This window comes from Miscanthus floridulus, chromosome 6 (assembly GCF_019320115.1).
Source record: "Miscanthus floridulus cultivar M001 chromosome 6, ASM1932011v1, whole genome shotgun sequence".
NCBI lineage: Eukaryota > Viridiplantae > Streptophyta > Magnoliopsida > Poales > Poaceae > Miscanthus > Miscanthus floridulus.
The window spans coordinates 87,871,453-87,897,619 of NC_089585.1; the positions used below are offsets into that span (position 1 = coordinate 87,871,453).

At 46.5% G+C, this 26,167-nt stretch overlaps 3 protein-coding genes across 5 annotated transcripts; 2 read left to right on the forward strand and 1 right to left on the reverse strand.

Annotated features, from left to right (window-relative positions):
* The first annotated feature begins 930 nt into the window (after window positions 1-930).
* LOC136456269 (polygalacturonase At1g48100-like) lies at window positions 931-12,532 on the forward strand. 3 transcript variants are annotated; one of them, XM_066456070.1, is made up of 7 exons: window positions 931-1,732; window positions 2,937-3,068; window positions 3,254-3,430; window positions 3,524-3,565; window positions 3,650-3,857; window positions 4,154-4,344; window positions 12,071-12,532. In XM_066456070.1, the coding sequence occupies exons 1-7, from the start codon at window positions 1,271-1,273 to the stop codon at window positions 12,185-12,187; spliced, it is 1,329 nt and encodes a 442-aa protein (XP_066312167.1). In that variant the 5' UTR covers window positions 931-1,270; the 3' UTR covers window positions 12,188-12,532. The 3 variants fall into 3 exon arrangements, with proteins under 3 accessions (XP_066312167.1, XP_066312165.1, XP_066312168.1); XM_066456068.1 differs by lacking the exon at window positions 12,071-12,532 and adding an exon at window positions 4,569-6,271 and having other exon boundaries at window positions 935-1,732; XM_066456071.1 differs by having other exon boundaries at window positions 936-1,732; window positions 12,142-12,529.
* LOC136456270 (peptide deformylase 1B, chloroplastic-like) lies at window positions 4,802-19,313 on the reverse strand. The gene is made up of 7 exons (XM_066456072.1): window positions 19,197-19,313; window positions 18,624-18,816; window positions 18,232-18,342; window positions 17,556-17,618; window positions 17,146-17,256; window positions 16,236-17,053; window positions 4,802-4,923 (listed from the first exon to the last, which is right to left on the reverse strand). The coding sequence occupies exons 1-5, from the start codon at window positions 19,214-19,216 to the stop codon at window positions 17,158-17,160; spliced, it is 486 nt and encodes a 161-aa protein (XP_066312169.1). The 5' UTR covers window positions 19,217-19,313; the 3' UTR covers window positions 4,802-4,923; window positions 16,236-17,053; window positions 17,146-17,157.
* LOC136457285 (uncharacterized) lies at window positions 9,881-11,953 on the forward strand. The gene is made up of 3 exons (XM_066457344.1): window positions 9,881-10,043; window positions 10,191-11,196; window positions 11,286-11,953. Exons 1-3 carry the CDS (start codon window positions 9,881-9,883, stop codon window positions 11,353-11,355), a joined length of 1,239 nt encoding a protein of 412 aa, XP_066313441.1. The 3' UTR covers window positions 11,356-11,953.
* Window positions 19,314-26,167: the final 6,854 nt, after the last annotated feature.

Genomic DNA, 26,167 nt, shown 5'->3' on the forward strand with positions numbered 1-26,167 from the left:
TTGGCCGTTAGGCCGACTTGGTGGAGATCAACCTGTCTTACCGTGGGTATTCCACGCTCCCTCACTTCTTTCTAGCCACACATACTCCTGCTGCTGCATCAATACCCTAGTAGGAGTATGTCATTCCCAGCCACACATGGGCATTTTCAGTGACAGCGCCTAAAAGCTCAAAATAAGCTGAGTTTTGCCTCGGTCATGCCATGGCAGGCTCATGGAGTCATGGGCAGTGAATAATCGGTCGCCCACATGCCTGCCTTTACGTGGCTCCTGCAACCAACACATACGCATGGCTGCACACTGTACAGTAGCTAGCGTAGCCATGGCACGATGCCAGGAGCGCAGTAACGCTCCTTATAACTGAAAAGAAAAGGCAGGGCTGGATGACCTATCTTGGGACCAGAATGTACGGAGAATCGTGCATAGGATATAACTATTGGAACATGGCACGTCTGCACATGCCAATGGATGCTGAGTCGAGGCAACGTTACTCATGATCCAGGCACCGCTTGGATACCAGTAACTGCGATCTTTCAAAGAATAAAAGTACCAGTAGTTATAATTTGATTCGGTTTACCTCCTGTTTTGTTGGTGAACTCCACGAACTCCTCGTTCGGAAGTTGTAATCCCTGGCTCTCAATGAAATTTCTACAGATGCCTCAATCTCCAGAAGTTCAGACTTCAGGCATGCTCCTCCCGGTTCCCGCACACTGCTTGTTGCGAGCACTGCAGTGGATAAGTGTGTACAATTATTTTGTTCTGGCAAAAATCACAACCAGAAAGAGTCTCGACTGTTCGTAAATCAATCCATATTGCCGAACCTTTAACTACTATTTCAAAAAAAAAATGATCAATGCTATAATAACAGGATTGAACTTAAACACATGCCGGGCTAATCCCTCACCTAAAGAAAAAGGCCACCGGCAGATTCTCGTGTAATAGCACAACAAAAGAAATAAAACAACGCTACAAACGACTAGGGTGATGAAGAAAAAGGGGGACACTACAACTTCACTGTGCAGATGTAAGATTGATACACATGTCTCCCTTGCGTGCACGTGAGTTGGGGCCACATATCCCAATCATTTTCCATTTCACTTTCACCTAAAATCCTGACAAACGGGAGCATGGCCGGCTCTGGGGTTTGCTATTTAAACCCGTTTCTGTCTTTCCCTGCTCACAATCACAGGCCTCCCGCTCTGTGTTCTCTATCTACAACCCAGCACACAATCACACTCTAATCTCCACACAGCCAATAGATACGGACAGAAGGATGAAGCTGAGAGCAAAAGGCCTCGGCTTCCTGCTTCTCCTTGTCCTGCTTGCTCTTTGCTCCACCATTGAAGTCAGCGAGGCGAGAAGAGGCAAGCATTGGAGGTCGTCAAGGAGCTCACCAGGCTCCTCTCAGCTGAAGAAAGGCAAAGGAAAGAAGAGTAGCTCCCTCCGGCAACACGGCAGCACCCGCCCAAGTCCGAAGCCACCGGTCAGCTCCACACCAAGCTCTGGTGCTGGCAAAGGAAATCAGAGTCCGTATCAACCAAGCCCGAATGCCCCTGACATCCCGAGGCCAAGCACCGCCAATGGCAGTAGGCATTCCACTCCCAAGCCGCCGACTCCAAGCTGTGGGAAGGGTCATCAACAGCCATCACAGCCGCCACCAGCAACCTCGCAGGTTGCAGCATTCAATGTGGTTGATTTTGGAGCCAAGGGTGACGGAGTTACAGATGATACTAAGGTCAATAGCTTTGCCCTGCAAATGTTCTGTTTCAAACAAAATTCCATTATAAAATTGTCAAGCATCATGCACTCTCTGAGCCAGAATTCTCAAGTTGCAATTCCTTTCGTGAGTTTGCGCTTTAGATGCTCTGTTTCAAACTGATCTTTGCATGACTTGCATGAGGACTCAATGATGCCGATCACCTCCATCCAAGGGACCTGTCGTCCCAGTGACATCTTGAGATTCGAATTTGCCATGCATATTTTTCTCTCTCAGGAATGCTTAGAAATTGGAATTTAGCATGGATGCTAGCCTGAATTCATTTGCCATAACCACCACAGCTTATGATGGTGAACTTTTCAATGTGCCTATGATCATACCAGTTTTACTCTCACTGTCTCACATGATTTGCAGTACAGAGCCTGAAAAGTTGTCACCAGCGCCATATTTATCTGGAGTCTTATTTGCATGTTTGCATGTGTTTCGATCTGCCCTGCTTTGGCTTGTTCTTTCCTTCTCACATGATTGTTGCATATAGCGGCATAAACATATCCATTGGCAAATCTAGCTGGCCAAGTTTATTTTTTATTTTTTAAGTCAGGGAAGAGAACAAAGACACCAAGCAAGTCAGGATACACAAATGCAGAACCTTTTCCACAGCTCTTACAAGACGTTTCTGTGTACAGAGAAAACAAACAAAACCAATTGTAATCTTGAGATTCTCAGGCTTTACAGATAAGAGAATAGCGAACTTTCTCTCTATGGCATTAACAGAGCACAATTTTCTTTCTTTTCCAAGAAAACACTGCATGAACCAATAGCGCCATTTTTTGTTTTTATTACAAAGCACAAAAAAATAAAGCTCATGGAATTTTTGTACCGGGTTAACAAGAAAATAAGCCATACTTAACAATGTTTTCCAATATGCATTGTCTCATTGTCTGAAAGCTCTATCAATCCTATATAATTTTTTATATTTGGAGTAAAATAACTTCATTTTTTCAGTTTCTTTTTTTTGTGTGTGTGTGGTCATAAACTGGTTCTTGTTTTGGCACAGCGCCCAAAAAGAAATAAGACATAGTGCAACAGCTGACTACCCCTGCTTAGGGATCTGGACTAGTGTGTTTTTACCCCCTTCTCAGCTAATTTTGTGATGCTAGATTCCAGAGGACTGTCTTCTCAGAAATCTAGAGCTAATAATTGTACGTGCATTTGCATACAGGCTTTTGAAGGAGCGTGGGCTGCTGCCTGCAACCAGGGGGCATCTACAGTTCTCGTACCACCAGAACTAGAGTTCCTTGTTGGGCCAATCTCGTTCTCTGGGCCTTACTGCAAACCGAATATTGTCTTTCAGGTAATCATGCTCTTAATCCCAAATGATGTCCCAAATGATAAGATACTCAAAAGGGCTTTCTCAACATAGCTTGAATTGACCAACAGAAAGTAGGACAGGACTGTATCTCATCTAATTTGAGATGCACACCAATGGAAGAATAAGTTCATTGAGAAATGTTGTTTAATGTTGTACTCACTTTGCAGCTGGAAGGAACAATCCTAGCTCCAACCAGTGCTAAATCCTGGGGTTCTGGCTTGCTCCAGTGGCTCGAGTTCACCAAATTAAGTGGAATAGTTATTCAAGGGAGCGGCATTATAAATGGCAGAGGGCAACAATGGTGGACCTACTCAGACCCAGAGGATGAGGATGATGATGACACGGTGAGAGCTGGCCACCAAGTGTATAATTTTCTATTAAGTACTCAAAAGAAAAGTTGGTCATGTTAAGTGCTTACTTTGGATGCTTTCCTGCAGTACGATGTGGAGTTTGAAAGAATGCCGCAGATTAAACCAACAGTAAGAATCACTATCTTTATGCACACTATTACCATACCATACTGAAATGAAGTAATGACAACTCTGATTTCATACCTGATGCAGGCATTGAGGTTTTATGGTAGTTTCAACGTTGTAGTAGCTGGTATCACTATTGTCAACAGCTCACAGTGCCATCTTAAGTTTGACAACTGTCAAGGAGTGATGGTCCATGACGTGACTATATCCTCCCCTGAGAACAGCCTCAACACTGACGGAATACACCTGCAGAACTCCAAAGATGTCAGCATTCATCATACAAACCTGGCTTGTGGTAATTCCTTAATAATTACTGTATATCTCAATTCAAGAGGCATCTGGATTATATTCATGAAACTCAAAAGTTTTGCAAAGCTTTACAACAAAGACACATTTCCATCAAGAACACTAAATAAAAAAAGACATTATCTACAAAAAAAACAAAGAATTACCTAGGGTCAACTGAAAGCCTGCACCTCAGTTCTGTTACGCCTGTATACTCTGCACGTCGAAGGACATGTTTCAGAATTAAGAGTAAACTGAAAAACTGCTGTAAAGTAGCATAACATCCTTTTGTCCTATTCGATGCAGGTGACGATTGCATCTCCATCCAGACAGGATGCAGCAACATAAATATACACAACGTGAATTGTGGACCAGGCCATGGAATCAGCATAGGTGGACTAGGCCGAGACAACACAAAAGCATGTGTATCAAATGTTACAGTAAGAGATGTCAACATGTTCAGAACCATGAATGGTGTCAGAATCAAGACCTGGCAGGTAAGCTTGAGAACATAAGTACAAGCAAAATTCTAATTCAACATCAGACATTAGTACATAATAACATCACAAAGGAAAAAACTGCAAAAGGAAAGAATATGTATATGTCATCATTTGATATCTATACAAGCAATAACCTTGGAAAGTTCCAAGAAGAAAAATGATGATGCCAGCCAAAATAACAATTCCTACTGAACTAAACAAAGTGAACTCATTTCTCGTAGGGTGGTGTAGGATTGGTTCAAGACATAAGGTTTTCAAATATACAAGTCTCAGAGGTTCAAACACCCATTATCATAGATCAGTTTTATTGTGACAGAAGCACTTGCAGAAATCAAACATCAGCAGTGGCAGTATCAGGAGTTCAATATGAGAATATCAAAGGAACATTTACAATCAAGCCTGTCCATTTTGCATGCAGTGACAGCTTACCTTGTTCAGGAATCTCTCTTACCGGTGTGCAACTCAGACCAGTGCAAGTACCCCACTACCACCTGAATAACCCATTCTGCTGGCAAGCTTTTGGGGAGCTCTACACTCCAACCGTCCCTCCCATAGCTTGCTTGCAGATTGGAAAACCTGCTGGAAACAACTTACAGTCATATGACGACATATGCTGAAAGTGCCTTTGTCTGTTGATTGGTGCTTATACATGAGTGGTCGTTGTGATACATGCGACCCCATTTGCACCATTGCTTGTTGATGTGCACATATACAGTTATTTTGAGGTCATCTTATTACAACATTTTAACCTTTTCATCAAAGTAACACAAATATATTCATCCGAAATGGTCATACAGCAAGAGTATGTACTTGAGATCTCCAAAAATGAGTAAACACAATGACAAAGATTGTTTGTTTAAATAAGTGTAAACAGGGCTACGGCAAAGGGCCCAAAGATAATTGATAAACAACAGTAACCCGCGCCGTTCATGTACAATCAATGTTTTCGGATCGTATTATCGAGGCTAGTCGTATGACCACCGATCAGACGACTAATCGCGATTAGTCGTTGATAAGGGTCGATTAGTCGGTCTTAATCGGTCTAATCGGCTAGTCGGACATTTAGTCGTCCTTGTGCCTAGATGACCTGATCGACCATGTATATACTATATATATGATGTAAATATATGTAAACATGGCCATAATAAATAGGTAAATGTTAGAGGCAAGCAACCAAGCACAGTTTGACATGTAATCATGTTTGCAATGAATCATTATCATGGTGATTTGGCCACTTACCTGTAACTGCTGCTTGCTGATGCCTGATGGTGTCATGGTGAGTGCTGACTGCTGACCAAAGAAAAACTAGGCGCGGGCGGAGCTGCTCGGACGGAGCTGCTGCGGACGGACGGAGCAGCTGCGGGCGGAGCTGCTCGGACGGACGGAGCTGCTGCGGGCGGAGCTGCTGCGGGCGGACGGACAGACGGAGCAGCTACGGGCGGTGCTGATCGGACGGACGGACGGGCGGAGCTGCTGCGGGCGGAGAGCTGCTGCGGACGGACGGACGGAGCTGCTACTCGGACGGAGCTGCTGCGGGCGGAGCTGCTGCGGACGGACGGACGGGCGGAACTGCTCGGACGGAGCTGCTACGGGCGGAGCTGCGGACACCAGCGAGGGGCGCGGCCGGAGCTGCGGACGCCGGCGAGGGAGATCCAGAGGCAGGCCGCCGCCGGCTGCGAGAGAGAGGCAGAGAGCAGCGGGAGCTGGAAATGTGCCGTCACTCAGTCACTCAGTCACTCCTTTCTTCTTACCCTAATGGGCCAGCTAAAGGTGGGCCGAATTCTTTAGCTGGGCCAAATTCTCCCTCCCCCGAACTAGTCGTCCGGCTAGTCTGATCGGACGACTAATCGTGATTAGTAGCAACTTATCGGACGATAAGTTTTCTAATCGGTCTAAACTAATCGAGGGCCCTTATCGAGCACCTAGTTACGATAAGGACGACCCGATCTGAAAACATTGTGTACAATATTGATACCTAATCCTGAAGAATGAGATTAATAATTAGAAGTCGATGCCTAAGGATATATAAAAAGCAATAGTTTACCAACCAGAAAAATCTCTTGGATCAAATACGAAAAGAAAATGATTGCTCGAAAAAAACTAGACAATGGTTCGAAAAATGAGTAAGCGTAATATAGCCAGTTTCTAGTTAACAAATATGACATATTGCAATGCACAAATATGATATACCATAGAGATAACACTTAGCAAAGGGGGTATTGATGGGTTTAGCTTAAATAATTATGAAAAATGGCGATAAAAATGTTCTATAAATATGCACAAAGAGGAAACTAATCAAAAGAACATGGTATTTAGAAATTAATTCCGATGTAGACAACATGCATATGCATACATATTCTTTGCTTTGTTTTCTAGAACCTCAGCTAAATAATAAAGCAAATCAGTGTAAAAACAGAAAATATGTAAGGTCCTGCAATGGGTTACTAACTTCACCATTTGTTGACAGATAATGAGGAAAAAGGAAACTCAAAGCAAGATTTAGAATTGTAAAAGATATTATACCAGTTAAACAAAAGATAAAACATAGCATATCTCTTGGCATAGATCACCAGATCACAGGTAATTAGGAGGATAACTTGGCCTGTGGCCTTCTATTGAATTGCAAAATACAAGACAGTTGAATTGTACAAGTGGTCCCCCCCCCATGTGCTCTTATAGGCCAGGGGTTTATCCCAGGGAATATTCTAACTACCTAATGGTAGATGCTTTAGGAAACTTGGCTGCCAAGGTGTTTATCAACTTCACCGCCAAGGCAAGCCCTACCAACCACATTAGGACTGAAATGTAAATGCTGGAAAAATATGAACACCAGGCTAACTACTGACAATTCTCCCCTTTAGCCTTGTGGTCCTTGGAAGTGATCTGTTTGAGCCCAATTCTTCCCCTCATCTCTTCAAATTTTGATCTTCCAAGAGACTTGGTTAGAATGTCAGCCAGCTGATCAGTGATGGATATGTGATCAGCCCTGATACTTCCATCTTCCAAGCAGTTTCTGATGAAGTGATACTTGATTCTAATGTGCTTACTGCGCTCATGAAAGAATGGATTCTTGGCTAGAGCAAGTGTAGACTTGCTATCAACTTTCAGTTCAACCACTTCCACATTCCTTCCAAGGAGGTCTGCCAGCAGCCTGGATAGCCAAATAGCTTGTGTTGCAGCTGTGGTAGTGGCAATGTACTCAGCTTCACAACTAGATAGAGCCACCACCTTCTGCTTCACTGACTGCCAGCACACAAGATTGCTTCCCAGAGAGAACAGGGTGCCACTAGTGCTCTTGCTGGTGTCAATGTCCCCAGCCAAGTCACTGTCGCAGTACCCAACAAACCTTGCTCTCCTTGGAGCCTTAGTGTAGTGCAGGCCAAACTCCAGAGTACCAGCCACATATCTCAGGATGCGCTTGATGGCAGCTTGGTGCTCTGCAGTTGGCCTCTCCATGAATCGACTAACAAAGCCTACTGAGAAGGCTAAGTCAGGTCTTGTGTGGACCAAGTAGCGCAAGCTGCCCACCAATCTTCTGTATTGGGTAGGATCAACTTCTGCAGCCGTGCTCTGCCTGCTCAACCTCAGCCGCTCCTCCATTGATGTATGGGCGGGGTTGCAGGCATCCATACCTCCTAGCTCAAGGATCCTCTTGGCATAATGGGTTTGCCTCAGAGTGATCCCAGCTGGATCTTGGTGTACTTCGACCCCCAGGTAGAAGGACAGGAGGCCGAGGTCGCTCATGTCGAAAACCTTCTTCATCTGAGCCTTGAAACCTTCTATGGCTTGAGCGCTGGCACCGGTGATGATCAAGTCGTCAACATAGATGCCGATCAGTAGCAGCTCCTCCCCTGTTCCTCGCCTGTACATCGCGGCTTCATGGTCGCTTTGCTAGAAACCCATCTCCTTGAGGGTGGCGTCCAGCTTGGCGTTCCAAGCTCGCGGAGCTTGCCGTAGACCATACAAAGCCTGGCGCAGACGGTACACCAACTTCTCCTTCCCGGCGACGGTGAAGCCAGGCGGCTGCTTCACGTACACCTCCTCCTTGAGGTCGCCATTGAGGAAGGCTGATTTAACGTCCATGTGGTGGACACGCCATCCTTCTGGGCCGCCAGCGCGAGGAGGACTCGGACGGATTCCATGCGCGCCACGGGAGCAAACGCGTCGTTGAAGTCGATCCCTTCCTGCTGGACGAAACCCCGCGCCACCAAGCGCGCCTTGTACTTGGTCACCGCGCCCCGCTCGTCCTTCTTGAGCTTGTAGACCCACTTCAGGGTGATGGGCCGGTGACCGGGAGGAAGCTCCACAAGCTCCCACGTGCGGTTCTGCTCAACCGCCTTGATCCCCTGCTCCATGGCGGCCTATGTTACACGGATACTTCACTGAAGACGCGTATCGCGTATCCGATACGTATCGGACACGGATACATGTCCGATACGCCTAGGATACGTATCCTCCGAGTATCCAATTTTGTGTTATTTTTGTTAAAATCGGATACGCCAACGGACACGTATCCTTCGTCCGGATACGGCCCAGCCCATTAGAAGCCCACGGAGACAGCCTCAATCCCGCACGCCCGCAGTCGTTCTCAGTCCCATTCCCGTAGTCCCGCACGGAGACCTCACGGCTGCGCCCGCGCGCCGCGCCGCAACCCCGCTCGCCGGCCGCCAGCCACCGGCGACGAGCGTCCGCCTCTGCCTCCGCTCGCCGGCGTCCCTACTCGCCGGCCGCCAGCCAAATCCTCCTCATCCTCCTCCCTCTCGTCCCCATCCACGGCCACCGAGCGGACGGACAGATGGACAGAGATCCGCGCGCGCCTCCGACTCTGCTGTGGAGCGACGGACGATGGAGATCCGCGCGCGCTTCTGGCTCTGCTGCGGAGCGGACGGACGGACGGACGGTGATCCGCGCGTGCCTCCGGCTCTGCTGCGGAGCGGAGGGACAGAGATCTGAGCGGCTCTGCTGCATCGTCGCTACGCCGGCTCAAGGTCAGTTCACTCTCCTCAGTCCTCCCCCACCGCGGCCCGGGTCTCCCGCGGTCCAACGACCCACCGCCGTGTTAGGCTCAAGGTCTTGTTGATTTGCTTGTATGCAGATGCAGTATTAGTCTGTAGTCTGTACTCCTGTTAGGCTGTTACTCTGTTAGTGAAATTGCTACTTTGCTAGTGTATGTAGTTTGTATTGATGAAGTCATGAAGTTAGTCTTATACTCTTATTGATGAAGTGTAGTTCGTGTTGCTTTGCTTGTATGCAGTATAGACTAGAGAGTAGAGAGTAGATGGCGTCTCCAAATATGAGCAGTGCTAGTGTAGGATCTGCAGCCACAAACACAACTGACATCAAGGCTCCACTTTGGGATCATGTAACCATTTTGGAGAAGCCTAGAACTGGTGGAGGAAATGCTATGTGGCGCTGCAAGTACTGTCCAATGCAAAAACTGAGTAGTTACACTAGAGTTGAAGCTCATTTGCTGTAGAAGGGAGGAAAGGGAATAGGTAAATATCCTAATGTTACATATGAAATGCTTAGTGAAATGAGGAAGGAAATTGAAAGGTGCAAGAATCTGGTGGAAAGATCCAAGTCAAGAATTGTTTCTTTGCCTATTGCTCCTTCCTCAAGCAATACTGCTGACAACAACAAGAGGAACAAGAGGGGGCCTGTTTCTGCATTGGAAAAAGCTTGGGCATTGGAAGACCGTAAGCACTTGGATGCTTTAATTAGTAGAGCAATTTATTCTAGAGGGGTATCTTTTAATTTTCTGAGAAACCCATATCTTCGAGAAGCCTTTACCTTTGCTTGCAGCCGCAACATGCAAGGCTATGTGATTCCTGGTTACAACTGAGTTAGGGAGGGGCTTCTGAAGCAAGAAAGGAGGCACATAGAGACTTTGTTGGAGAGCACAAAGAGCACATGGGCAGAGAAGGGAGTCACAATCTGCTCTAATGGTTGGTCAGATCCTCAGAGGCGACCAATCATCAATTTTGTTGCTGTTTCTGACAAGGCACCTATGTTCTTGAGGGCTGATAATTGTGAAGGTCAGTACAAATCAAAAGAATATATTGCTGAGAAGTTGAAGGGTATAATTGAAGAAGTAGGTCGACATAATGTAGTACAAATCATTACAGACAATGCTGCAAATTGCAAAGGTGCTGGTCTCATAATAGAATCTGAGTATGATAACATATTTTGGACACCATGTGTTGTGCATACCCTCAATCTTGCGCTGAAAAGTATATGTGAACCTAAAATAGGAAACAACCCCTCTGATGAAGAACTATTTTCTTGGGGGGAACTTGAATTTATGTATGATGTTAAAACTGAGGCTGCTATGATAAAGAATTTCATAATGAATCATGGCATGCGGCTTTCAATGTTCAATGAGTTCAGCCCTTTGAAGTTACTTTCTATTGCTGAAACAAGATTTGCCTCTGTTGTATGTATGTTGAAGCGGTTTGTTGAGGTAAAAACAGCCCTCCAACAAATGGTGATTAGTGACAAATGGAGTGTGTACAGAGAAGTCAGAGATGATTCTCCAACTCCAACAGCCCAAATTGTCAAGGACTTGATACTTAGTGATGTATGGTGGGACAAGGTGGACTACATTCTTAAGATTACTACTCCTATTTATGAAATGATTCGTATGACAGACACCGACACACCATGTCTTCACTTAGTTTATGAGATGTGGGATTCAATGATAGAGAAAGTGAAGAAAGTCATATATCGATATGAGGGCAAGCAAGAAGATGAGGAGTCAAGTCTGTACTCGGTTATTTATGACATATTGATTGCTAGGTGGACAAAAGGAAATAATCCACTTCATTGTTTAGCTCATTCACTTAATCCAAGGTACAAATTGCCATTCTGATTTTTTTCATTGACTTGAATGGTCAGTACAGATTTTTTTCATTCACTAAAATCATCATTGCCAATTGCAGATATTATAGCAAAAAGTGGATTGAAGAAGGTCCTGGCCGTGAACCACCCCACAAGGATAAAGAGGTATAAAAAATGAGGATGGTTTGCTTCAAGAAGTTCTTTCCCATGCTAGAAGAATTAGCTAAAGTAAAAGAAGAGTACTCAAGGTTCTCTAGTTGTTCAGAAGAATTTAATGATCCTGACTCAATCCATGATAGATGGGCTGTTTCCCCTATGACTTGGTGGACAAATCATGGACAATCTGCTCCCTTATTGATGTGTTTGGCCATGAAATTGCTTAGCCAGCCAGCCTCATCTTCTTGCTGTGAAAGAAACTAGAGCACCTATAGCTTTGTCCATAGTGTCAAGAGAAATGCCTTAACTCCAGAGCGTGCTGAAGATTTGGTCTTTGTGCACTCAAATCTGAGGCATCTGTCAAGAAGAACTGATGCATACAAGACAGGAGAGACAAGGATGTGGGATGTAGGAGGGGATTCTTTTGATTCACTTGGTGGTGTTGACATTCTTGAAGTGGTTGATCTGTCCCTTGATGAACCTGAACTGCAAGCTGTGTCTTTTGGTCTGGATGAGCTGCCGATTGATATTGTGGATGACAATGAAACAATTGAGGAATAGGAACTTGCTGCTGCATGAATTGCAAGCCTGAATGCCTTCTATTAATTTTCTAAATTTGAGACTACTATATTTGAGAGTTGATGAGACTGCAGACCTTCTATACTGTAATAATAGTACTCTTAGAGTCTTAACTCTTAAGTGATTAATTGCAATGTTTTATTGTTATCAGTTATCACTTATCAATTTTAGAACTTGCTGGCTGCTGCTGCATGAACTTGCTGGCTGCTGCATCAATTTCAGAGTTCAGAGTTCAGACAATAGGAACTTGCTGGCTGCTGCTGCATGAACTGCAAGGTGATGTACTAAACTACTACTGATTAGTGATTACTGAATACTTAAGTAGTCAAGTTTTAGTAATAAATTGATTGATAGTTGGTTACTTGGTTTTTTTGTGCAAATTCTGGACTTGGAGTCTTGGAGAACTCGAGAATGGACAATTGAAGAATGTAGATGCTTCCGGAGTTCTGGTCTTTGCTTTGGCTGGTAATTGCTATTGCAAGGTAATTTACTACTTTCACTCTTTCACAATTTTAATATGCGCTATTATCTATATTCATTAAAAAACAGTAAAACGTATCCGCGTATCGGGTTTCTTAGAAAATTGCCGTATCCGCGTATCCGTATCCTTCCGATACCGATACGCGTATCCGTATCCGTGCAACTTAGATGGCGGCCTACCAGGCAGGATCGCCTTTAGCCTCCGCGAAGTTGGCCGGCTCGCCGGCGTGTGAGGTGAAGCTCGGCGAAGAGACGTGAAGCCGGCGGCGGTGTGGGCGCGTCCCCGATGATGTTGGGCATGGTACGGTACCGTAGCTGCTTGCCGTCGTAGAAAGCGTCAAGGCGATCGTCGTCGTCCTCGAGCGGTGACACGAACTCAACTGGGTCCGCCTGCTCGGTCTCCGCTACTGGTGAAGCAGAGGAGGCCGGTGGATCGTGCTCCCCTGGAGCTGGTGATGGCATGCACGACAACGGAGCTCCGTCTGCGTCAACTCCCCAGAACTCGATGTCGAAGTCGCTGGAGGCGAAAGCAGACGTCTCGGCGGCCGAATTGGACCAATCCCAGCCGCGCCCTTCATCAAACACCACGTCGCGGCTCACCTTGACGCGTCCTGTCGCCGGATCGAGGACCCGGTAGGCCTTGGCGCCCTCGGCGTAGCCGATGAAGACCCCAGCCTTGTCGCGGTCGTCGAGCTTGCGCAGCTGCCCGAGCTCCCTTGTGTAGGCGACGCAGCCGAATGTACGCAGATAGCTCACCGCCGGCGCTCGTCCGTGCCAGGCCTCATAGGGAGTCTTGCCTTGCAAGCTTCTTGTCGGCGCATGGTTGAGTAGATGCACCACCGTCATCACCGCCTCCCCCCAGAATTTGGCCGGCATGGACCTCTGCTTCAGGAGCGTGCGTGCGGTCGCCACGACCGTCTGATTGCGCTGCTCCACCACACCGTTCTGCTGCGGTGAGTGTGGTGCAGAGTAGTGCCGCTTGACTCCTTCGGCGGCGAAGTACTGCGCCAGCTCGCCGACGGTGAACTCTCCTCCATTGTCGGTCCGCAGCACCTTGAGCTCACGGCCGGTCTCCTTCTCTGCTTTGGCCTTCACCCGCTTCACGGCATCCGCAGCAGCATCCTTGGTCGGCAGAAGCACTGCCCACATGAAGCGGGTGGCGTCGTCCACCATCAACAAGAAGTAGCGGCGCCCTCCTGGCGTCGCCGACGTCACCGGCCCGCACAAGTCGCCGTGGACGAGGTCCAGGGGCGCCTACGCACGGTACTGCGCCTGCTGCGGAAACGGCTTGCGGCGGAGCTTGGTGGTGACGCAGGTGTCGTAGACTTGCTCCGCATGCTTGATCACCGGCATCCCCCTCACCATCTCCTACTTGCCGAGCTGGTGCAGTGCCTCGAAGCTGAGATGCCCGTAGCGCTCATGCCATCTCCATGACTCGTCCTCCTTCCTGGCGGCAAGACACACCAGCTGCGCGGCCTCCAAGTGGAGGATGTACAGTCGACTGGGCCCGCGATGTACCTTGGCGAGAAGACGACCACGCTGGTCCCAGATATGGAACACTCCATGATCAATCTCCACCCTGGAGCCTCCTTCGTCGAGCTGCCCCAAACTCATAATCGAGTTTTGGAGCACTGGGATGTAGAAGACGCCATGGAGGTCGCGTTGCTCCCCGTTCTTGGCCTGGAAGACGATGGAGCCAGTCCCCTTGATCTCCACTCGAGACGAGTCGCCGAAATGCACCGTGCCGTGCGCCGTGGTGTCAAGCTCGGCGAAGAGCTCTCGGCGGCCGGTCATGTGATGCGTGGCCCCGCTGTCGAGGTACCAGCCGTCGAGCGCCTCCTCGTTGGCGCTGGTGTTGAGGAAGACACGCGCGTGCGGCTCGTTGATGTCAAGGGAAGCCGTGGCCTTGGAGCAGACGGCTTCGGCCTTCTCGTCGAGCTCGAGGAAGCCATGGGCGAGGAACAGAGCACCATCATCGTCCTCCGCCTCTGCGATGTGCGCAGCACCGCCACGCCCACCACCGCGCCGTCCACCTCGATCACCTCCAACGCGGTTGCCTCCACCGCCTTGGTTGCCACCGCCGCCGCCGCGGTCACCACCACCACGGCGCGGCTGGCGGCAGTCGCGCGCCCAGTGGCCGCGATCACCACAGTTGAGACAGGTGTCGTCGTCCGCCCCGCGATCGTCGCCACCGCCTCTGTCTCCTCCGCCGCGATTGCCCTTCCCACGCTGCTTCTTGCCACCGCGTGGACGACGTCGCGGTTCCTTGCCTGACGCGGAAGCGGCAGCCTCCTCCTTCTCCTTGGCACGCCACTGCTCCCTTGTCAACAGTAGACCGCCGATGGCGGCCGGTTCCGCGGCCAGCGCCTCCATGTCGTCCACCGTCTTCAAACGCCCAGACACCTCCTCGATGGTGAGGTCCTGAAAGTCGAGAAGCGTCTCGATGGCGATCCGGAGCTGGGCATACTTCGGCGGCATGGCGCGCAGGAGCCTCTCCACCGCGCGCTCTTCATCGATGTCGTTGTCGCCGTGGAGAAGGAGTTGCTACTTCAGGGCCATCAAGCGAAGAGTGAAGTCCTCGATCTGCTCACCTGGACGGAAGGCGAGCTTCTCCCAGTCGCTGCGGAGTCGCTGGAGCATGGCGCGACGCACCCGATCGACACCGATCCGCGCGGCGGCGATGGAGTCCCAGGCCTCCTTGGCCGATCCCTTCTCGGACAGCGGCATCTGCATCTCCTGCGGCACGGCGGCGATGATCGCCTCCACCGTGCGCCTGTCCTCATGCTACGGTAGGTCCTGGTACTCGATCGCGTCCCAGAGTTGTCGCGCCTGGAGCTTCAGCTTCATGATCGAGGCCCACTCATGGTAATTTGACTTGGTGAGCATCGGCCAAGTGGAGCTTGAGCCAGAATCCTTGTATATGGTCTGGATCACCGGCGAGTGGCCCCTGGCCCGTCCGCGGCGGTGATCCTGATCCCGATTGGGCGACCGCGTCTGCCTGCGCTCGCGCTCCGGGCTCCTCCGCAGAAGCGGGCGGCGATCGCGCGGCGGATCCTCCTCCACCAACTCTCGACGCAGAGCCGCGGCCGTGGCGGCCGCGTTCCGAGCTGCTGCGGCCTCCACGGCCTGCTGCGCCTTCGTGGCTGCGGCCTCTGCCGTGGCCAGACGCTGCGCACACTGCTCGGCGGCGGCGGCGGCTGCTGCTCTCTCTGCGGAGGTGGCCATGCCTCTCCCTTTCTCTCAACCCCGTGCTCTGATACCAATTATTGGCATAGATCACCAGATCACAGGTAATTAGAAGGATAACTTGGCCTGTGGCCTTCTATTGAATTGCAAAATACAAGACAGTTGAATTGTACAAGTGGTTCCCCCCCCCCCCCCCCCCCATGTGCTCTTATAGGCCAGTGGTTTATCCCAGAGAATATTCTAACTACCTAATGGTAGATGCTTTAGGAAACTTGGCTGTCAAGGTGTTTATCAACTTCACCACCAAGGCAAGCCCTACCAACCACATTAGGACTGAAATGTAAATGCTGGAAATATGAACACTAGGCTAACTACTGACAATATCTCTTTGCCTTTCTTAATTTTTTCAACTAAACATGGTATATCCTATGTGTCACCAGCTGTCTATTATCAGGAAAAAGTATGAATTGGTGGAGAATTTTCCTTCTACCATACATATTATTGTCTCCAGTCGCACTGGTTGCCAAAATTCTTGAAGCTCTAATCCATCAATCAATATTTAAAACTTAGATAATCGTAGGTCTAGTGCAATGAAAGCGTTCCTATTGATTAATCTAAGGTCACAATTGTTAGGTGGACGTTCTATATACCTTAAACACTGATGGCCATAATTCAAAAGTTTTGGGAAGCTGGTGATGACCATTTGTTAATGGACTATGTCATCTGCAGTCCATACTGCCCTTGCATGCTTGTCCAACAGTCAACCAGCCAACAAAATAGATGTGGCGTGTGAAGATTATATCATATACATACAAAAGTGTAACTGATCAGGTACAAAAATGCAAGCTCTCACCATGAACTGGAACATGAAAATAAACCACATCCATTAACTATGATTCTGGGATACTAGCAATGCCAGTTTCACAAAGAACATCACCCGCTGTTTGCATCCCATTAATCAAACAGATGATAAATCTTTATATGTTGATCCCAGGGAGGGGAAGGGGTGATTTACCCTAGGTACGCTGCCAGTAAAAGATGCAGCCTAACTAATCCAGTCACTGATACATGATGCATCGACATGCTGTAAGGGCCAGCTACAGATTTATCTCATTGTTAGAAATTTTGCATGTCTCTGTGATACGTTTATTAAGAAATTTGGGCGACAAAGAACTCATAATATTTTCAAAAATGGATAAAACAGGCAGTACAATATCTCCTTATCCTAAGAGTCACAAATATGAGGAGAAAATACATTATAGACATAAGCATCAAACATAAAACCTCATTTGTAACTAATAAATTTGCTGTCTCTAGTTCCAGTGATATTGCAAGAAATTAGACATAGCAAGACTGCCAACACCGCAACTAAAGCATCGTGTGTTGTACTGGTATAACCAGCTGTCCCAGAAACTCTTCAGTCTAATGCTCAGCTAGACGATGTGTTCCAGTTGCAAAATTTCCGAGTCTGTCCATAAAACAGAAAACATTTTTTTCTTAGAACCACCAAATACAGCATGAGAAGTCAACAAAGTAGAAATGTATTGAGATGAAACAAACCTGCTACAGCCATCATCTTGAAAAACTAAAGACATCTTTTGCACCCTCATAGTTCTCAACAGTTTCAGGACTCGCTAGTCCTGTTCTTTCCTCGTATTTCTTCTCTAGGTTCTTTTTTTTTGTAAAAAAGGGGAAGTAATAAGGAAAGAGCTATGAGTTAATGTACCAAAATTAGTAAAATAAATATTAATTTATGGTTATACGAAAGGCAACCTAAGCTGGTGTCATTAAATGGATGAGGTATACATGCAGACTAGGAATCTTCTGAGTATTAAGGTTGAAGGTTCAAAATCATGCATTTTACAGCCAAGGGGAATGATATATGCTAAAATGTAAATTAGAACCCACAATGATAACAGCTAATACAAAATAAAAAAATCAACTTAAATGCACTCAAGACCACTGCTAACCTTCAGTTCCTCACGTACGGTTTCAAGAACATCCATTGTCATTCTATCAAAGAAAAGAATCCCCTGCAAATCCCAAACAATTATTAAGAATCATGGTGATGAGCCACCGGTCAAATATGCATAGCTTGATGACATATTCCCTTCATTTTGTTAATCTGAAACTACAGTATTGGCCCTTGCATGCAAGTTACAACTTAAACCACTAACTTCTATCATATTAGATGTTAAAAAGCAACAGAAAAATAAATTGCAGTAATATCAATTTTGCATGCCCAATCTAGGCTTCTTTTATGTAATGATGGTTAAATCTGAAAGTACCTGACAGGAAAGAACTCTAGGATGACTTAAATTTGCATCCAGAGGAAGTATGCGACAGCAAATGAAAATTAGCATATATGAATATTACATGGATGTATTTCTTAAAAATGAGTAGATTGATTATGATATTAAGTGTACTTCCATAGTTCCATTTGGCGTCAACTAAAAGTCCATTGAGTTCTCATTTAAACAGAACGAACATATCCCTCCATCATGGCAATCAACAAATCATGAATCATCAGTTTGCTGTGGACCATTGCATATGCTAGAGACAAAAGGATACCCTAACTCAAAGAGTTGCTGGAAAACCTATGTGCAAGGACCTGACAATTCGCTCAGATAATGGTTAAACACATACCAGCAAATGATCAAACTCATGCTGGAAAACTCTTGCAGGTAGACCAGATAATTTTACTTTGATCTTTGCCCCTGTAACATCTTGAGCTTCAATTTTCACACTTTCTGGTCTCTGCAAGAGCACAATGGCCACAAAGTTAGCTTTGTTTATCAATTGTGCACCCTTCGGTTGGCATATATACGGAGGCTGACAATTGGAAATTGGAATACAAACTTCCAAAATCACATACTAAGTTGGCATGTTAAAACCATTAACATGTGGAAAAATAAATCATAAATGTGACACAAATTACACAAAATATTATTATAGTAAGCATCACACTAAGGTCAGATAAAGGACAGCTAAGGTCTTCTACAATGTATAAAGGAATTGGTATGGCAAGCTATTCTTACCAACACACTGCCATATATTCCAGGAAACGATAAGCACCCTTCTTCAAACACAAGCAATCGTTTCGCGGACTTGTATACCACTGGGTTGACAAGAACAATCTCCTCTCCTTCCCCCTTCACCCCAGCAGGATTGAATACCATAAGCTGCACATTGACTCCAACTTGTGGTGCTGAGAGACCAATGCCATCGGTCCTGTACAGAAACCAACTATTTAACTGAACCAGTACAGCTTCTAATAAATCCGGCATAGTTATATCTCAAATCACCACAGGCAACCCTATTATTGGATGTTTTGCCCATATATGAAATATGCCCTATGCAATCGGCTTTTCATTAAATCAAGTTCTCATCAACGTAGCAACTACCCAGACAAATTTGCATTTCCTTACCCTCAATTCTCTAGTCATATGGGAATTCAGTGAAAATAAGCACTAGCTCAGTAAATTATAGCATGCATCCAATGAAAGCATAGGCACTCATATTTCTCTGAAACAGTAGAAAATCGAATTGGTGCAACAACATTTTGACCATGAAAACAGAAGTGGTGCAAGGCTCAGAATCCGCACACTCACTTGTACATAATGTCGAACATCTCATCGGCCAGAGCGCGGAGGTTGGCATCGAACGTGCTGATGCGCTTGTTGCGCGCGCGCAGGACGGGGTCGGGGTATTTGACTACCTCGAGTGGCGATTCGAAACCGGAGGTCAGAAGCTACACACAGTGAACAGAACATCAACGAAGTAGTAATAACTAATAACTAATAAGCCGAAAGAGAGCGAACGCGAAGTTGTCTAGAAGCCGGAGGGCTTGAGGTGAGGGGGAGAAGGCGGCGGCGGCTAACCCGTGGCGAAGTCTTCGGCGAGCGGGTCGGCGGCGGTGGAGGAGCCTAAGCCGCGGCGTGCGCGGGCGGCGAGGGGCATGGCCGGGCCGGCGCGGCGCAGGGGTTGGGGCAGCGCTCCGGAGCGCGCGGGCCAGGAGCGGGCGAGAGGAGGCCATGAAGACGCGGAGGCGCGGGCAGAGGCCAGCGGCCATGGGAGCGGCGCCTTCTCCCTTCGGCTTCGATTTTTTGGGGCGTCCGGCAAGAGGCGGTGAGCAGTGGCCGGAGCCGGAGGGTGGGCTGAGCGAGGACGCCGTGAGAGGTAAGACGCGCGCTCGTGGATCGTGCTCGTGGCTCGCGCCTGACACCTCTGACTGCCGAACGATCGTCATCGGACGGCCACCGACTAGCCCCAGTGTGACTGAGCAAGTGGGGCCCGGTCCCAGACTCCCAGTCGTTCGTCCTCGTCAGGCCAAGTCCATTTTCGTTTCGTTGGGCTCTACAGATTTATAAAGGCTAATAAGATGTGGAACATGGCCAGGCCCAATATACTCCCGGAGGTGAATTTTCGTTTATTGGGCTCTACAAATTTACAGCCCAATTAGGACACATCTCCAATTCTCCATGTTCAGTTCAACCCACTTGCCTCTAACTTTATCTCGCTGTCTGTATTCTCTAGAAGACTCTCTACCGCAGCCGTAATTGGGCCGTGACTGCGCTCCAAAAGCAAAGCTCCATCGTCGGCTCGAAGAAACGAGGGCTGCTCTGCTCCGACCGCGCCCCCATCGCGCCCCTCTGTCCGGTCCGCAGCTGCCCTCTGCCCTGTCTGCTCCAAGGCCGCAGTGTCCCTTGGCTGGTCCGCCGACGACGCGAAGCTCCATCGCTGAGCTCGAAGAAACGGAGGGCAGCTCCGCTCCGACTACCGCGCTCGACGGCTATCGCGCCCCCCTGGCCGGTCGCTCCACGCCACCAGCGAGCTCTACACCGGTGAACTCCACACGCCAACGAGCCTCCATTCCCATGCAGCAAGGAGATGTTGCGCTGAAAGCGCATATTGCAAACATATGTTTCAGGTGTTTCAGAGGTATGTTTGATGTGTTTCATACCGATGTTGCAAAAGTAGATCGGGATATTGCACATGTTGCAATGGCTATGTAGGTGTGTTTCAAGTGTATGTTTCAAATATTTCATCTGTATCAGACGTATGTTGCAAGTGTTTTCATCTGAATGTTGCATATACATGCATGTTGCCAACGTATGTTTCAGGTATTTCATACGTCTGTTGCAAGTGTTTTCATCTGGATGTTGTATATGTTTTGCAATGGTTTTCAAGTGTTTTAGGCGTATTCCCAAGTGTTTTAGACGCTTGTTTCAAATGTTTCATATGTCTTCTTTTGAATGTTGCAATTGTTTTATCTGGATGTTTTAAAAGTAGATCGAGTGTTGCACATGGGATGTGCGTGGGAAGCGGCTGGTGACGTGGGCGACGTCCGGGGCAGTGCGGGCCTGTTGCTGGGCGCTCACTTGTGAGCCCGACGTGGTAGGGCACTCACTTGCTCGCTATGTAGGCACCGTCCGGACACCGACGCCTCGGATAGGGTGCTAGCAAGTCCGTACATAGTAATAGTACTCCCTGCGTCCTAAAAAAGATGCAATTTTAAGTTTCGATTGAATCAATTTTTTTAATTTAACTAAATTTATAAAAAAAATAAAATTGGTATTTATGTTATTTAATAATTTTAATATGAAAATATATCTACATAACTAATTTAATGTACACCTAATATTAGAGAGCAAAAGAAAATATTTTTATCCACCTCTCCCCTAACTAATTTTGTGAATGTGGTAGCTAGAGATGTCAATGGTGAATTCTTCGTCGGGTTAGGTTCCCATCCCTGTCCCCGTCCCCACGAATGTCGTCGGGGATAAATTCTTCCCCATCCTCGTCCCCGTCGAAGAACTAATCCCCGCTAAACATTAATTCTTACAAATTCAATATAGATAAAAACAAGCACATTAGAAAATCTCCGGTTTCCCCATTGCAGATAGAAGGAAGGACTAGCTCCGGCTCTGCCTAGCCATGTGTCGACAGATTGCAAGTTCGTATGATCGTGGCCAATAGTTACAAGCCAACTGGTGTACACGTGCATCTATGAGCGTGATCCAAACAAACTCGACATCAAAGTTATACGGGTTAAATTAAATTTATGGCATGTTCATCTGACTACAGTCCATTTAGAACACTTGACCATGTTTCAAACTTTCCATCGTTCAAAAGTTAATTAATCTATATTTATATTTATGTATGTATTATCTATAAAGCAATGAACATTTTTATTGGTGTGTCATTCACTAACATGCTTATATAAGTAGAGCAACGTATCTAGCTAGCCACGATGCATTGCAGATCCCAAAATGAATATGGTCATTAGATAAACCTCTAATCCTCTCATGCTCATACGAGTTAGAGTAGCTAGCGTACGTCGAGGCACAGTAGGGAGTTTAGTTCCAAGACAAATTAGAACACATGACGTGATTATTAACAAATCTAGGTGACTGACTACATAATATGTACATTTCGTTGCAACGCACAGACTCGCTTGTTAGTAATATTTATTTGCTTATATAAATGTTAAGTAATTTTCATATAAATTTGGTTAAATTTAAAATAGCTTGACTTCTCAAGAAGTAAGAACTCTATTTTTTATGAATGGAGTATTTCATATAAATTTAGTTAAATTTAAAATAGTTTGATTTCTCCGTAAACAAGAACTCCACTTTTTTTAGGACGGAGCCAGTAGCGTTCATCCCTTTTTGTGGAAAATGCTAATCGGCTTTCTTCCACCAAGAAAACGTGCACTACGTACGCCGATATATAGCACAGGGGCCCAGCCAGGCAGCCACGTTCAGACTTTCTTCTTCAAGTCACAATCAGCACTCTCGGCGATCGATCATTCATTTCGTCTGGAACTGGAAGTCTGGAACCCCTCCACGGATCGGGCTGTTTGCCAGTGGCCTAACCAATATTATTACCAGTTCCATGAGTAGAGTAGGCGGGGCGGAATCACTTCCATTTTCAGGAAAGCTATGGCACGAGGCAAGAGTAGGATGCTGCGACGTGATCAAGCGATGCGAGGGGTAACACTGGCTGGGAGAGCTACGCGTGTACTGTGTATGGGCTTGTGCACGTGATGGAAACCGACTCGGTGTCGTCGCGCCGATCCGTCGCGCGGGCACCGAAAGCGAGAGCCTACGGCGCCCACGCTCGGATGTGATCAGTGATCACTGATGTGCTTGCTTGCTCCCACCTGCACGGTGCACGCGATCGATGAGATTCCCAGCTAGCGTTGAGTGTTCTTCTTTCGCTGGTAAGCTGCGAGAAGGGAAATGATCGCTTAGTTAGTTACTTACTTCCTCCGAGTTCCGAGCTGGTAGGCTTGTACCAGTTGTACGCGTGGGTGCTTCCGGGTATGGCAGCGCCTCAAACGAAAGCCAGCCTTTCTCTTTACCTCAACCAGGCATAATGCAAGGTTCCAGGCTACAAGCCTAAACTAACACGCTGCTCTTCGGTTGGTAATCGATATGGAAGTGGTATAGTTTCTTCGAGCGTTCGGGTTGACCACCACCTGTTGCTGATCCTTCGATTTAACGTTTGGAGAGATAAAACAATATCTTGTGTCCGACGACGCTCGATCGACATCTATGACTCAAGGTTGTAAATCCTCGAAGGACACGAGTCGATCAGACAACCGAGTGAGGCCATGTTTAGATTGCAAATTTTTGCAATCTGAACACTGTAGCACGTTTCGTTTGTATTTGACAAACTTTATCCGATCATGGACTAACTAGGCTCAAAAGATTTGTCTCGTGATTTACAACCAAACTATGCAATTAATTTTTTTTACCTACATTTATACTCCATATATGTGTCTAAAAATTGATGTGATGGAGAGAGAGTGAAAAAACTTAGAATTTAGAATTGACCTAAACAAGCCTGAAACTCCGGTTGTACAATAGTCAGAGTGCAATAATGAGGATCCCAGCTGTCATCATCGTGGCCAGTTCTCTCTTCAAGTCCGGTGGTGTCCCCGATGAAGACATTCTTTACAGTGGAAGTGCATGTTTATGTTTTTCTGACCGTTGTGTTTATTTGTTTGGGAAGTCACTACGATGACTCTTTAGTCGTAGTCCAAGATCCTGTTTGGATTCATTTACCATGACAAATTAAACTTTTGCTATTAAATTTTAGTCCAGCATAGAGTGTTTGGATTCATGACAAAAGTTTAGTCATCCATCCTAAAATGATTGATTTACCCTTATTTATTAAGCCATGGGAGAGAGAGGGGGCACAGGTGGGTAGGTGGAGGCTATCTGGTGTCCCCCAAGACGTTTTAGTCCAGTTTTGCACCTCTTGAATAACAAATGGGCAAAACTTTAGTTCACTCCATTTGCTCACTTTTAGCCCACCTGTTTGGATCCACATAAAAAAATATGCTAAAAGTGCAGGCTAAAGTTTTGCCATGAAATCCAAACACCCCTTAGTGGTACATATGTGTCTTTTGGAATTGGTTATCCCACGCTTTTATAATCTGATTTCTTTGTTTTAATTAATATATTGGAAGTTTTTTAAGAAAAAGCGAGAACATGTGTTTCCAACGCAAACGTGTGCCGGTGTGCATGATAGCATACACACATCTATCCAAAATTGCATGGGCTTAACCGGTGGACTCCATCAGGCTTGAACCGGAACGGGATGAGCTGCAGACGGCGGTGGCTCAACTACGTGAGGGCAGTGACGGAGTAATAAATTCTGAGGGGGGTGTTTTTTTTTTTAAGGTGCTGTAACACCTCGGGTGTTTAAATATTAAAATCTGACATGTCATCATATGCATTGCAAAGCATTTGGCATTTGGTGAAAACTTTGATGTGCATTTACTAAAACAAGTTTACATTTGTGTAATGAGTGTTGAATTGTATTGTTTGACTCAAGTTCAAAGTTTGTCTGGGTTTTGAATTTTTCGAGAAAACCCCGCTTTTCGACATTTAAATCCTACCCTGAAAAAAATCCATTTCAAAATCTAAGCATATTTTGGGGTTGAGCCCAAAAGCAAAAGTGTAGAGCTTGGCATGTTATACAAAGTTTGTTTTTGGAGTTTTTCAAGTTGTTTAGAAAAATTTTGAGTAATTCAAAAAGGCGTAATTCGTTAAATTTCCATATTCAAATTCAAAAGTTCATTTCAAAATCTAGACCGAATTAGGAGATGGTTATAGAAGCAAAGTTGTAGAACTTTTGATTTTGACCAACTTTTGTTTTTGGAGATTTTTGAGTTGTTATGAAAATTGAGAGTAATTTGTGAATTTTGGCGAATGGCAAACTTGTAATTACTGTGAACAGTGTTCACCGCTTGCGCTACACCGCCGGCGAGCTTCGGCTTGCTTCCAGGCGCGCGAGTGGCGGCCTTGGCTTCGCGCTGGCGCGGGAAAGGCGTCATTGTGGCTTCTCCTTGCTTCCTTGGCCGCCCTATAAAGCTCCGACGCCGTCGTCGTTGTTCTTCCTTCGTCCTCTATTTTTCCCGTCGTCGCTGCTCCACTCCGGCGAGCCCGTACCATCGTTGTCGTGCTCCACCGTCGCTGATAAGCTAGTCCCAGCTTCGCCTTAACCTTACGCGTCCAACCACCCCACCAATTCAGTTTATCTCCACCGGAAACTCGCTGCCCACATCTTTCTTCTTCGCGGCCGACGACCTTCCCGTCGCAAGCGCATCTCCGTGGTCAGCGCCCTCCGGTGAGCTGCTATCCTTGCTCTATGTACCTATGGCTTTGTCTCGATACTGTGGTGCTTACTCCATAGTTGGTTGTTCATTTTGATCACTGTAGTCGCCGGTACACCACTCGCCGACGACGTTTTGCTCCGCCGTGCCCGCGCTGATCGTCGAACCCCCTTGCTGTTGCTCCTCCGGCTCGGTCTTTGGCTCCAACGCGTTCGGGGTGAGCTCCTGATGCTTCTTGTGTCATTTGTTTAATCACTACCGCACTGGTGTCACCGGCGTAGCATGCAGTGCCGTCGTGTCCGCCATGGCCGCCATGGTGCTTGATCCAGTTAGTGTCGAGGCTCGTTTGTGCCACCAATCGGAGCGTAGTGGTGTAGGAAACGTGGGTAGTGCTTTCACCATCACCGTTAGTCTCACGGCGGCGAGAATTCGCCGGTCAGAGCCGTCACTGCCATGGTCAACGTTGGAGGTTGAAGATGACATGTGGGACCGGGTGTCAGTGACTCAGCGTTCTAAGTGGATTTTCTATTTTCAGAATTAAATGAATAGTGTCTGTTTTTGTTATTTTGTGTAGATTTATTTAGAGCTCCAAAAATTATGAAATTTTTTGTGTGACTTCTCTATGATGTATATTATTTAAGAAAAATATGAAATAATATTTTTCAGTAATTTTTGAATGTGATAAAAATTGCTTAATTTATTAATAAATGGATTTCCATGATTTTTCTAGGCTTATTTATTTATCCAAAAATTATAAAATTTGTTTTGCCACTTAGTTAACATGTACTGAACATTTACAAAAATTTTTAGCTCAATCAGAATAAGTTGATTTATTTCATAATTTTGAATTAAATAATTAATTCATAAAAGCAAATAGTAACCTTTAATGATTTAGGTTTTGTTTGAAATTTTGGATTGAGTGATGACCTTGGGTCCTTAGTTGATGATGGTCCT